Genomic DNA, 14342 nt, shown 5'->3' on the forward strand with positions numbered 1-14342 from the left:
TTGTCTATGGGAGAAATGATGGCAGAAAACGGTCAAACTACTTGCTCTACAAACAAGTGTGTTCATGACTGTACATAAAAAGTGGAATAATGTAATAAGACAAAAGCAGTTTGCAACATCAAGCAGCAAAACGAGTCATTTTTATTGTCTAAAAATCAATGGAAGTGAACGAGACCGGAAGTCTCAGGCCAAAAAATATTCCAGTGTCAAGGTCAATAGTTTGCAAAACACTTCTTTTTAGTGGAAAGTTGTGTGAATGTCTGCCATGACCGTAACATAACTTATCTGTTTTAAAGTGAAAAAGCATTAGCGTAAACAGCACCTGAGGCATGAGCTTGGGAGATAATCTTGTGTTGTGGGACATCATATACAGTATTTAGTGAACAATGCTTTGCTTTTAATAGAAGTATGTATGAATAACTTTTTTTTCTGGATGAGATCAGTTCATTTCTGATTGTCATGTGAATGGTCTTGTATCAAATCATCTGCTTGTTTTGTTTTGGCAGTGATGAATGTGCTGTGAAACCGTGACTGAATATATAGTAAATGTCTAAAGGTTCATCTGCTGTGTGCTTGACAGATTGTGATTAGTCCTGAATGGTTGTTCGTTGTAAGGATAATTTGGTCCAGTTTTCCTGATCTTTTGCTGGCAAGGCTAATGTAAATATTACTTGTGGTCAAATCAAGTTCTATTTCACACCTCAAGAAAAATTGAAATAAATAAATAATAATACAAAACTGAGAACTGCCAGGCTGCAAAACCATTTGAGCACTCAGGTGGTCTAACGTGGCACAACTAGGGGTACTTCTACATGACAACAATCTACTGAACACGTTCTTTTTTGCATTTCTGAAAAAAATGTTATACTGACAAAACAATCCCCATTCGCACGGATCCACGGAAGCAACTGAAAACACTGTATTATGCATGCCAGGCCTGTAGGTGGCAATGTCATGTTGCAAACAAACACTATATGCATGTGTACATATGCAGAAAGAATACAGAATATATGTTCATGTTTCAAAATTTCTCCCAAAGGATATTTTACAATTTTAAACAAAACTTTTTTTTATAATTTTACACTAAAAACAGAAAACTTTCGGGTACCATAAAGTTTTAACAAAGTTTGATAAGAATAACATTGTTTTCAGTGTGCAAATCATAGATTCTGTGCAATATAGTGACATCATGCACATGTATTATGGTTCATTTATAGTCATGCACGAGTACTTGACTACCAAAACAACAATGTTACAGGACCATATAGCTCAAACACATAGTATTCTTCTTGTCTGGCATGCATATTACAGTAGTTTTCAGTCGTTTTTGTGGATCTATGTGGATGGGTATTGTTTTGATAGCATATAACAGTGAAACTTTTCATAAATGCAAGGGAGAAACGCTTCCATTTTTAGCATATTGTTGTTGTATAATGTACTCTAAGACAGTATAACAATGTTTACCATTTTTACAAATGGCAACATATCAACAAGCTCCCTGATGGCAAATGTTATTCATTAGATACCATATTTTCCGGAAATTAAGTCAGGGGTCATAATTGCATTTCTGTAAAAAGTGCTCTTGGTGTATAAGTTGTATCTTATAATTTAATCCTGAAATAATATAAAATAGGCTACTGTTAGCACTAAATAAAATAAGAAGTGTATGTATATTTCGGTTAATTGCACAACAAATGCTTTAAATTTACCAGTATTCAGAAGAGAAGATGAAACAAAAAATATAAGCAGCCTATAAAACAACAAAAAAAAAATATATATATAGAGCCGTTCACTTTAATCAACATTTAATAGAAACATCAAGCCTAAGCAAATGTATTTAAATTGAAACAGAAACTAGCGGCATATAGGAATTGTGCTGTACAAATATTGATGTGTCTCTTTCATCCAGCGCAAATCTAAATATCTGCATGACTTGTGCATGCTCTGGTTACTTGCTTTATAACTGACTTTTAAATTCCAGGAAAATATGGTAGTGAGATTTTGACCCCATTCACATAATCTCTGCACTTCATCGACAGTATTTTTCTGCAAACGATTGTATCAAGATACTGTTTGTGAATGCTCTGAAATAAATAAATAAATCCATCACGTTTGATGAGCTCTGTATCATCATCCTGGAATGTGCTGTTATTTTGGGGTCGATGTTCATTACCTAAGGCAGATTAACTTTTAAAGTATTAGCGACCCTGATGATTAGTAAACAAACCGAGAGCACTAGAGAAAGTGTAAACAATTTGAACCTGAATGGCAGTGAAAAGACCAAATGTTGTCGTTTTGTGATTTGTGTTTCTTTCTGTAGAAAGGAGCGAATATAATTCCGTCAAGGCAGTGAAAAGCCTTTCACCTGTTTGGCCAAAATCTCCCCTCACTCATCTGTGTTCAGAAACAGCTTTGTGCTGTTACTTCTTGAACATGTCCTGCAGAGGTCCGGGAAGGAATTTGAGAACGGTGTCCAAAATGCTCTCCTCGTCCTCCTCATCGTCTGCTCCGCATCCTGCAGGGATTGCCTTTTTGGGGCGAGTCAAGGAGCCTTCACATGCTTGCTCCATAGCCGCTTTCTCCTCTGCTTCCTTCTCTTCTTTCTTCTTTAGCCCATACTATGTAAATATAAATATAAATATATTTAGACTACAGAAGAATGTTTTATAGAATAATTTTTCATTTTTGTACAGTAGAGTACAGTAAAATTTTGTATTGGTCACCCTGAACAGAATTAAGTTTCCACTGCCAATAGTACCTACTGCAGGGGCATAGACTTAACAAGGATGCATCCCCACTAATATCCACCAACTATTAAAATGTCGCCACCAATAATTTTATTCACTACAAATTGCGCAGTCAATATTAACCTAGACGTTCAGAAAGGGTTAAATCACTTTCTCCTCTCCAGTCGCACCGCCCCCCAAACACATATGAACATTGTGATTGACTGAGCCTTTTCCTGCTGTCATGTGAGAGGCTGTAGCTGCGTTCAGATGTAACAGCAACAAAACTGTGAAGGGGAATTCCCCATGCAAGAGTAAGGTGTGAGAGGTGTGTGTGACACAAGATGTTCACTATAAACAGAAGTCTTTATTAAACTCTCTATCAGTTTATAAACATTCCTTTAATATTACACTATTTAATTTAATACATTGTATAAAGAGAGGATTAATTAAGAATACATTTTAATAGCATTAATATTATATAATTATTAGGCTGCAGTTGTATAATTAATGGCAGCATATAGGGGGTTGTTGGATTTACCCATCACCCCTAATGTCAAGAGCAATCCTATGCCCTTGACCTACTGTACTGTACGGTATATCACAACGTTTCAACACCATGTCTTTCTTGTTTGCTGGAAGAAACCCATACTTGTCGTTCATATGACTTATTTACCACACTAAAGATTATTATTTAAATTGTAGATGAGTAGCAATAGCACACAATTAGATCATAGAATGTCATGTTTTTGCTGTTTATGTATTACTGTGTTGTCGTCCTCCTGGCTTTTTGTATGTGCAAGTGGCAATTTGTAAACCAATAGCATGCAATAGTGAGTCTTGCTCTACATTTTTGGCACTCAAAATAAAAATAAATGCATACAATACTTTACTGAACCAAATTGTACTGTCTAAGGGACAAATGTGAATAATGGTGCATGTAATAAAATTCTGATGTAACGAACATTAACTCACAAAACGAACAATAGTCTGTTTTTGTGTACAGTTGAAGTCAGATTTATTAGCCCCCTTTGATTTTTTTTTTCTTTTTCAAATATTTCCTAAATGGTGTTTAACAGAGCAAGGACATTTTAGTATGTCTGACAATATTTTTTTTTCTTCTGGAGAAAGTCTCATTTGTTTTATTTCAGCTAGAATAAAGGCAGTTTTTAATTTTTTTAAAAAGCATTTTAAATTATTAGCCCCTCTAAGCTATATATATATATTTTTCCCCGATAATCTACAGAACAAACCCTCATTATAAAATAACTTGCCTAATTACCTGAACCTGCCTAGTTTAAGTAAATAACCTAGTTAGGCCTTTAAATCTCATTAAAACCTGTATAGAAGTGTCTTGAAAAATATCTAGTGAAATATCATTTACTGTTATAATGGCAATGATAAAATAAATCTGTTATTATAAATAAGTTATTAAAACTATTAGGCTTAGAAATGTGCTAAAAAAATCGTCTCTTAATTAAACAAAAGTTGGGGGAAAAATTAAACAGGGGGGGCTGAAAATTCAGGGGGGCTAATAATTGAAATCTGATCTGCGAGAAGTAGGATACTTATAAAATGTCCAGTTCTCCATTCATCACTAAATGTAGTCCAGTTTCCATTATACTTGTCTTCAGGTATTTACAGTTAGTTAGTTAGTAGGTGACCAATACCAATGCCAACCACTCAAAATCCACCTAATTCTCATTTGGGATGATGTGTGATCCTGTAATGACCTGAAACTCCAGGATAACACTAACATTATTCTCGTCCTTTAAGAAGAAGCTGTTAAATTAGCTGTAATTAACTGACATTAAGACCTCCTGCAAATGTGACATTTCATTAAAGGCTAATGGAGATTCATATTTGATGCATTCTCCTCACACACACATTAATCATTAAGTCATGCCATCAAGGTATAATAGCTTTATCCTGCGTAAGTTTGAAACTTATTAGTGTAAGCACATAAGGTCATGTTCTAATAATTCTGATCTCAGTGTAAAAAAACTAATGTAGACTTCAGCTGTTTGTTTAATATCAAAATATTTCAATTATTTACTTGATATTTCTTTGAAATGGTTACATTTATTAACAATGGAAACTGTTCCAAAGTAAAGGTGTTTGGTATATTTACAAATTTAAAGTGTTTCGTACACTGAAAAAAATTATGTCTGCTAAATTTTTACAAACAATGTATGTGTTGAATTTAAACTAAATTACAATTATTAATGTTCAACTTAATTTATTTGTTAATAAATGTGAATTCAGCCCACATAAATTGTTTACAATCACTACATGTGAGTTACATGTTACATGAGAGTTACATGTGAATAAGTTTTTATATATCAAAATTCAAATCAATGTTGCTTGATGTTTTTTTGAAACTGAAATTTATTAGTAATTTCTAACTGAAAACCATACCAAAGTAAATCCTACTATAATATAAAAAGTAAAGGTTATTTTTCCATACTTCATTACTTTTAGATGTAATGTTCATTCATTCATTCATTTTCTTGTCGGCTTAGTCCCTTTATTAATCCGGGGTAACCACAGCGGAATGAACCACCATCTTATCCAGCACATTTTTACGCAGAGGATGCCCTTCCAGCCGCAACCCATCTCTGGGAAACATCCACACACACATTCACACTTGGTGCTGGTTCGAGCCTCGGCTAGGTCAGTAGGCATTTCTTTGTGGAGTTTGCATGTTCTCCCTGTGTTGGCGTGGGTTTCCTCCGGGTGCTCCGGTTTCCCCCAAAGACCTGTGGTATAGGTAGGCTAAAATGTCTGTAGTGTATGTGGGTGAATGAGTGTGTGTGGATGTTTCCCAGTGATGGTTTGCAGCTGGAAGGGCATCCATTGCGTAAAACATGTGCTGGATAAGTTGGCGGTTCATTCTGCTGTGGTGACCCCATATTAATAAAGGGACTAAGCCGAAAAGAAAGTGAATGAATGAAGGAAAAAAAAATAAGATGTGTAATAAACACAATTGACACATAAATAAACAATGAATTCACATTAAAGTAATATCATTAAATTATCTTAAATTATTAGGCACGAAGAGAAATCTTAAAGACATTTTAACCCAATGGTCTCTCATTCAATTCATCGGAGGGCCACAGCTCTGCACAGTTTAACTCCAACCACCTCCAACTCACACCTGCCTAATAGTCTCCAGTCTTGAACATTTGTTTGATTAGGGTTGGAGCTGATTTGGAACTGAGCAGCGGCCCTCCAGGAATCGAGTTTGAGACCTAGTTTAACCCAAACTTTAAAAAAAAGAAACAAGACCTCACTTATTACAATCACAAGCTGAAAAGTCATTTAAAAAAAAGATAAAGAAATCTCTTACCTTATCTCGAATTGTTTGTCTGACCTTTTCCCTCTCTGCCTCCATTCGGGCATGTTTGGCCTTGCGCTCTTCCTCTTGTTGTCTCAGAGCCTCCTGTCTCTCCTCCTCCTTCTTCTGGGCATCAGGGTCCTTCTCCTCCTCTCCACCCAACATCTTTCCCATGTCTTTGGTGGCCCCTGTGTATTTAATAATACAAAAGACATGAACATCATCATGCAGTGACTGATTACTTACACAAAACCTTGTTTTTTATGTGCATATTAATCTCTGCACTATTTTGAAATCTGTATCTTTTTTTGTTGTTTGTTTGCTTTGTTTTATTTGTTTTAATATAGAAAATACTGTATAAGGATGTTCAGATTGGAACAAAAAAACTTTTTGATTATTAAAGAATTATTTTTCAAATTAATTATTTAAAGTGTTAACATGTAAAATGTACTTTTAAATATGTCTAGCAATGTCTATAATATTTAGACATTGCTAGACATATTTAAAAGTACATTTTACATGTTAACACTTGTTTAATAATGTCTCAGAGAGAAATATTTAGTTTTCCTTTTCAAGTTCAAATAAAATGTGGGACATTGAACTTTCCATTCATCAATCAAATATTTAATATGTTCCAAAGGTCAGTGTCAGTCTAGTGTTTTCGCTGTGTTACATGTCTGGTTTGTCAGTGTTCTGTTGTGTCATGTGATGTTATTTTTTGCCGTGTTTCCATGTGTTTGTGTTGATGTCATGTGATACTTTTGTTCTGTTTTCCTGCCGTTTGTTAATGTGTATGAGTTCCACCTGTGTCTCTTCTCTGTTTGTATTTAGTTCAGTTATGTCTTGTGTATTTATACCCGTGTTCAGTTTAGATTTTGTCTGGTATTATATTGCCACATTCTGTCCATTGGTTGATGGGGATTGGTCCAGTTGTGAGTGTTAATATTGTAGATAAATACATGTTTTCTAACTCCTGCGATCTGTGTGGTTGTGGAGTGAGCAATCTGTGACACTACCACTATTCAGTCGTCAGTTTTCAATTACACATAAAATGTTACTTTTTAAATTAATTGAATAAATATATCAAGGTTTCATTAGAAAATATAAAGCAACATGACTCTTTTCAAGGTGAGGCAGTGGCGCAGTAGGTAGTGCTGTCGCCTCTCAACAAGATGGTCGCTGGGTTGCTGGTTCGAACCTCGGCTCAGTCTGCATTTCTGTGTGGCGTTTGCTTGTTCTCCCTGCCTTCGCGTGGGTTTCCTCCGGGTGCTCCGGTTTCCCCCACAGTCCAAAGACATGTGGTACAGGTGAATTGGGTAGGCTAAATTGTCTGTAGTGTATGAGTCTGTGTGTGTGGATGTTTCCCAGAGATGGGTTGCGGCTGGAAGGGCATGCGCTGCGTAGAAACTTGCTGGATAAGTTGGTGGTTTATTCCGCTGTGGCAACCCCGCATTAATAAAGGGACTAAGCCGATGGGAAAATGAATGACTGTTTTCAGCTTCTTCAATGGCTTGTTCCAATAAAGAAACGTGTGACACCGAAGACTGCATTAAGAAACTCAGTTTTGCCTTCATAAGACCTTTTAAACTGGACTAGTATTGGCAGTGCTATTTATTTAAACAAAACTACAGTAAATTATGTTCTTTTTCACAATCCTTATCTTGATTTCCATTGTACAATCTCCTAATATGATGATATACTAGAGCCAAACTGAAGGCAAAGAGAGACACCAGTATGATGCATGTGCTGCTCCTCTCACTGCCATCTGTTTAAATGCTGAAACTCAACCGTTCACGCTGGGTATTCCGCACCACGCTTTAGTTTCAGCAAACAACAGCCGCAGGTAGTTGTGGGTAGTGCAGCAGTAAATGCTTTTAAGCAATGCCCATGTTTGCCTCCACAGTACATCCATGTTCACTTCTTACATCAAGTACATCAAGTCCCCAAGAAATCAAAACTAACCATAAGATTTGGTTAGCTCACGTTTTGTGGTGAACAATTCATCTGTGCATGCCATTCAGAAAGAAATGCCTTTCTAATCTTTAATTGAATCCTTTTTTCAGTTAATTTGTCAGATTGCATATATCTTTCATATATAATCTCATTTAATATTCCATTTTTCTAGGAACTGCGTCACAATGCTAAAAAAATAAAGGTTGCATCTTCCAGCTCATGAGGACTTTAAACCACATGTTTAAAGGTGAGGCATCACACGAAAATCAAACAATTTTGAGATTTTAACTTTTCATAATGTGGCCAAAGAAATTACAAGAATTGTGTTGTTTCAGCTCATTTTAAACAGGTAGTTTGAACAAGCAGCAGTAATCTTTTTTTTTTTTTAATGTAAGGAAGGTGTAACTATTAGGTTATTATTATTATTGTTTGCCTGCAAAAATCCCTCAGATGCTGAAAAATTAGGTTGCAAGTGCTGCACTGTTGCTGTAAGTCATTGATCATTTGCATAATGGCAGCGCACAGTCTGTCTACAAGCAACTGTACACTCATTTATTATTAATAGCTGTCGTTTATTATGCATGAGTGTGCATTTAAAATCTAGCATCGAGGTCTATGCTTCACATTCACGTGTTTAATTGCTTCCCTCAGACACTCAGGATGTTGTAGGGGAAAGGAGTGACAGTGGACTCTTTAAGTGGCCTTTAAGTGTCTGCATAGACAACTTGTGCTGACATTACACTGCTCGTGTTGTCTCAGGCAGCAGTTAAATGAAGGACCGCAAAAAAACGTTTCAAGCAATTCGCTTTCTGTGGGCACTGGCCATTTTATACCCACATTAAACCTCTTAAACCTTACTGATCGATAATTAACGAACTGAATTGTTTTCATTCCATTCATTGTGTTGTGACTGGCTGTTTATGTTGTGCCCTTGAATTACTTTCATTATTCATTAAAGCTTAATATTAGTTGTGTTTGTTTCACATCTGTTAGACAAACTGCACATGGGTTCAGTATGGAGATTATGAACATTTCACAGCATTTTCAGTGTCTAAAATCATCACAGATACCAGTATAATCATGTTTTTGTTACAATAACCTATAGTCAAAACAACTATCACACAATCTTAAGGCATTCCACCAACTTTTGTATCTGAAAATGAACAAACAATGAATAAAACATTTTTTCAGTTCACAGTTTTAATGGTAAAGGAAAAATTTTAAATAATAATTCTAATCATTAAAAAATTTTACATGGTTCCCTTGAAAGTTTCCAGTATTCGTGACAATACTAGTTAATCATTAAACTCACTTTCTGTGGATAAAGTTACAATAATGTTAGTTAACTCTCATTGAGCAAGTGTTGTAGTTTTATTATTATTAAAAACGAATAAAGCTTAACTTTGTGGACTCTGGTTGTGTCGGTTTATAAAGAAGGTGTGTTAAGGGCATCGTTGGCTTGTTTTTTATATTGACCAACTAAAAGCTGGTCTAAAGTCCAGCGCAGAGTGCGTTAGTTATGCGCCTATGCAGGTTCAAACACTTGATTCACACAGGATGTACATTAATAGACAAATAACTTTACATATGAAAAAAAGGATTAAAATTTTACAAAAATTATGATTTACTGCATAAAAAATCATACCACGGCGACTGAAGCTCTGCACAAGACTTTTGGCCAGCGGAGAAATTAAAATGGTCGTGTCCAACTGAGTCTGGTTCTCTCAAGGTTTTTTTTCTTCACTCCCATCAGGTGAAGTTTTTTTTCCCTCTCCGCTGTCGCCACTGCCTCGCATGGTTCAGGATTGGTAGAGCTACGCATCGATGAATTTGCTCTTCAGTGTTTGAACTCTCAGTAATGATTAAATCACACTGAACTGAGCTAAACTGAACTGAACTGAACTTAAACACTAAAACCTGAACTACACTGTTCCAGTTACTATGACCATTTATGTGAAGCTGCTTTGACACAATCTACATTGTAAAAGCGCTATACAAATAAAGCTGAATTAAATTGAATAAAAAAAAAAAAACTACCTCCCTGCCTCCATGTCCGGGTGGCTTTTTTCCCCCATTTATTCATGACAATTTGCATTTTTGTTATATTGTTATTATCAGTATCATTTTATATGTATATTTGTATGCATAAAAACAAGTTTAGATTTGTCCAATTGTCTGGTTATGGAGACATATGTGCATCACCATATGGAGCATAAGAATAGAAAATGTGTTTGGTTATAACTCAGTTTTCTGACCACATTTTGTTATTATTGTTCATTTATTCGTTTACTGGAAATTAGAACTGAATTTAGAAATAGTTTTGAAACAAATCTTTGCGCTTAACAAACAAAATTAAATATGTAGGCTGATGGATGTCTTCAGTGGAGTGTGTACAGTGCAGTTTTGTTATCCACGAAAGTAAAGAGTAAAAGTAAAGAGCCTGAATGGAGGAGGCTCAATTTTTATACTTACGCAGATGGTCTGTTTAACTGTTTTCTTTCTAGTGGAGCATTGCATTTTCCATTCAGTTTTTCCAATTACAAAGTATGCCATGTAAATAGCAAATGTGCCATAGTGCAACACAACTGACTCCTAAAAGGAATGTTAGATGAGGATCTGATTGGTTTAATGCACATTATGCTGAAAACTCAACAATAACACATTAAGGAGATTAAGCACAACCCTATTAGACCATGGGCCATGGTGCAAATCAAATTTTTCTATCCTTAAAATAGCAAAAGTGAATTCAGACATACCCTTAATGCTTTTTTTGCCATGCGCTTTAGACTTTGCACCTAGGGTGTTAAAACAGACCCCTTAGTATTTTTTTTTTGTTTGTTTGTTTATTAGTTTTGTTCCATACAGTTGAAGTCAGATAATTGTTAGCCTAAACATACTAGTTTTAATAACTCATTTTTAATAACTGATTTATTTTAATGTAAATAATATTAAGTAAAAAGTAAATAATATTTTACTAGATATTTTTAACACACTTCTATACAGCTTAAAGTGACATTTAAAGGCTTAACTAGATTCATTAGGTTAACAAGGCAGGTTAGGGTAATTAAGCGAGTCATTGCATAACAATGGTTCTGTAGACAACTTAAAAAAATAACTTAAAGGGGCTAATAGTTTTGACCTTAAAGTAGTGTATAAAAAATTAAAAACTGCTTTTAATCAAGCTAAAATAAAATAATTAAGGCTTTCTCAGAAAGGAAAAATATTATCGGACTTACTGTGAAAATGGCCTTGCTCTGTTAAGCATCATTTGGGAAAAAATTTTAAAAGAAAAATAAACTCGAAGGGGGCTAATAATTTTGACTTCAACTGTTTGTCTTTAGTTTTTATTAATTTATATTTTATTTTCAGTTTGTTGTTAGGTACTGTAGTTTTAAATTAAACTAAATGAAATAGATAGGGAAGTTAAGTTTTTCTATATTCACTAAATGCTTATTTAGTCATTTAACAAACATAATTATGACCAAGACTTTTTTATCATTGTGGAGACTTCTGATAGACGTAATGATGTTTATACTGTATACTGTCTATTCTAACCCTCATTTCATTCCCATCTTCTGAGACCTTCATTAATCTTCGGAACACAAATGAAGATGTTTTATATAAAATCTGAGAGCTCCCTTATCCTCCATAGACAGCAAGGTTCCCAATTTATTCAAAGTCCAGAAAAAAACATCTTCAAAACAGATCATATTCCTTCAGTAGTTCAATTGCAGCATTGTAACACTAAAAGAATACTCCCATGCACACATAAAACAAAAATAACGACTTAATTCAACAGTTTCTTCTCCTCAGTGTCAGTATATTGTGCACATTCACTCACTAGCGCTGTTCATTGACTGTTTTGAAGATGTTTTTTTTTTTTTTGTATTTTTCTGGACTAGTCAGGAACCTTGCTCTCAATAGAGGACGAGAGAGCTCTTAGATTTCACACACAAATATATTAAATTGTGTTTCAAAGATGTCTAAGGGGGTTTGGAATGACATGGGGGTGAGTACTTAATCACATTTATTTTTTTTAGTTTAACTAACACTTTATAATATTCAGTATCTTGGATTTTCACAATAAGTGTTTTTTTCTGTCTCATGCATCAAAAAACAGCTGTATGAAAAATAAGTAGCTCTGAGATAAGTGCGTTGAAAATTAGTGTGTTCTTTTTTCTTCATAAATTAATTTGTGTTAAATCAACAGCCCTTGTGGAAAATGAGCTTTAAGCTTGAAACATTCTTCAGATATTCGTGTTGGATGAATTGTTCAACAAACATGCCACTTCTGAAAGCTTAAAGCAAGATGTAGGCCATTGCATTTAGTCCTGTTGTCGTGTTTAAAGCCACACAGAGGATGGTTAGCATAACAAAAGAACTGCTTCCCTCTATCAGATTCTTCATGGCTTTACATCAAAGCACTTGGCAGGAACAGCAGTGATGGTTCTGGATGGAGGAGCAAATCTGGGCTCTGCATAACGCTGTATTCCAGCCTAACTCTTAATGATATGTGAATTATCAGAGCTTAGGAAATTAGCATATTAATTAAGTTCTTTTATAACAGCAAAGAAGTAGTAGTAGAAAAATAGGTCACTTGTGTTAGAAACACTGCTCTTTAAAGCAAGACACTGCAGGTAAATAGGGTAAAAAGTGTTAACGTACAGTTACATCATACTTACCCAGTTGATAAGTTTAAGAAAGAAGTTAATCATTTTATATTTTCATATGCAAATGAGCCATTGTTTAATTAAATATTTCAAGCACAAATACATCTAAACATTTCCAGCAGGCTCAAGATGTCAGATTGACGTTGTACCCTAACGTGGTGGGGATGATGCATCTTGTTTGGAAATGAAAATCGGGTTGACATCAGAACCCAACATCAGGTCAATGTCCAACCTAAAATCAACCAAATATCAACGTCTAAAGATGTTACAGCTTGATGTTGTGTGGATTTTACCACTATGACATCTATAAGACATTGGATTTTGGTTGCCATACCTGACGATTAAATATAGTGTTGGTTTAAGATGTTGGCTCGACGTTTGATTTTGGCTTTCCAATACTAGATAAAGTCAACCAAATAACAACGTCATTACTGGATGTGCTTAAATGCTTGATAGACATCGAATTTTGATGACTTGACGTCATAATCTAAATCTAAATCTAGCCTAATATTAGTGTCTTATGACATTGTGTGCCTGCTATGCTGGATGAGGTCAAGTTGGATTTTGTTCTTCATTTTATTTTTTTTTATTTTTTACACAGAGGATTTTGTGAATCTCTTATATCATAATTCAGAAAATACTGCAAATACATTTTTCTTTCCTCAGAATAATATTTTGGATTTATATAATCAGGCAAATTATGTACAAGCATATACAGTTGAAGTCAGAATTATTACCCCCCCTGAATTATTAGCGCCCCTGTTTATTTTTTCCCCAATTTCAGTTTAACGGAGGGAAGATTGTTTCAACACATTTCTAAGCATAATAGTTTTAAAAACTTATTTATATTAACTGATTTATTTTACCTTTGCCATGATGACAGTAAATAACATTTTACTTGATATTTTTATAGACATTTCTATACAGCTTTAAGTGACTTAAAGACTTAAAAAGTGATTTAAAGGCTTCACTAGGTTAATAAGAACTATGAACTAGGCATGTTAGGGTAATTAGGCAAGCTATTGTATAACGATGGTTTGTTCTGAAGATTATCGAAAAAAAATTAGCTTAAAGGGGCTAATAATTTTGTCCCAAAAATAAGTTTTAAAAAATTAAAAACTGCTTTTATTCTAGCCGAAATAAAACAAATAAAACTTTCTCCAGAAGAAAAAATATTATCAGACATACTGTGAAAATTTCCTTGCTCTGTTAAAAACCATTTGGGAAATATTTAAAAGAGAAAAAAATAAATAAATCAAAAGGGGGCTAAAAATTCTGACTTCAACTGTACTTCACTAAAAAGTTTCAGAATGCAGAAATGTATATTTTTTTAAAGTTGAATGTATATAAGTGAGAAAACAAGGATCTAAAATATGCATGTAATTTAAATCTACAAACACAAATTGATAAAGTGCCACAAAGTGATGTTTAAAATTGCATTTTGAAAGTTTAATACATTACCAGAAAAAAAAAATAAATAAAACTTTATGAAAAGCCAAAAAGCCCAAAATCTCAAATTTTACTGGTGCATGAAAAGTTTTTGCCTGCAGTGTCTTGTTTTAATACAGTCTCTAAAACAAATAACTTGCACAAAATGTCTTAAAATTCTTGAGAATGATTAAAAATAGGTTGGTGAGTGGATCTGGATATATTTTG

At 34.3% G+C, this 14342-nt stretch overlaps 2 protein-coding genes across 6 annotated transcripts in view; one reads left to right on the top strand and one right to left on the bottom strand.

Annotated features, from left to right (window-relative positions):
* LOC147833963 (uncharacterized) overlaps positions 1–14342 on the top strand; it is a 278169-nt gene that overhangs the window by 16089 nt on the left and 247738 nt on the right. For 2 of the 4 annotated variants that reach the window (XR_015507500.1, XR_015507499.1), the window contains exon 2: positions 8189–8263. The exons of the other annotated variants lie outside the window; for them this stretch is intronic. The gene's annotated coding sequence lies outside the window, so the exon portion shown is untranslated. The remainder of the gene's footprint in view (positions 1–8188; positions 8264–14342) is intronic. 4 annotated transcript variants of the gene reach the window in all.
* Positions 2205–14342, bottom strand: part of cplx2b (complexin 2b) — a 37514-nt gene continuing 25376 nt past the window's right edge. Inside the window, exons 3-4 of one of the 2 annotated variants that reach the window (NM_001199318.1) lie at positions 6076–6251; positions 2205–2618 (exon numbers count right to left, since the gene is read on the bottom strand). In NM_001199318.1, the coding sequence (NP_001186247.1) occupies positions 2421–2618; positions 6076–6251 (374 nt within the window). In that variant the 3' untranslated portion in view covers positions 2205–2420. Of the gene's footprint in view, positions 2619–3777; positions 4028–4091; positions 6252–14342 lie in introns of those variants that run through there. The other variant, XR_015506809.1, reaches the window with a different exon arrangement.

This window comes from Danio rerio, chromosome 14 (assembly GCF_052040795.2).
Source record: "Danio rerio strain M-AB ecotype USA chromosome 14, GRCz13ab, whole genome shotgun sequence".
Lineage (NCBI taxonomy): Eukaryota > Metazoa > Chordata > Actinopteri > Cypriniformes > Danionidae > Danio > Danio rerio.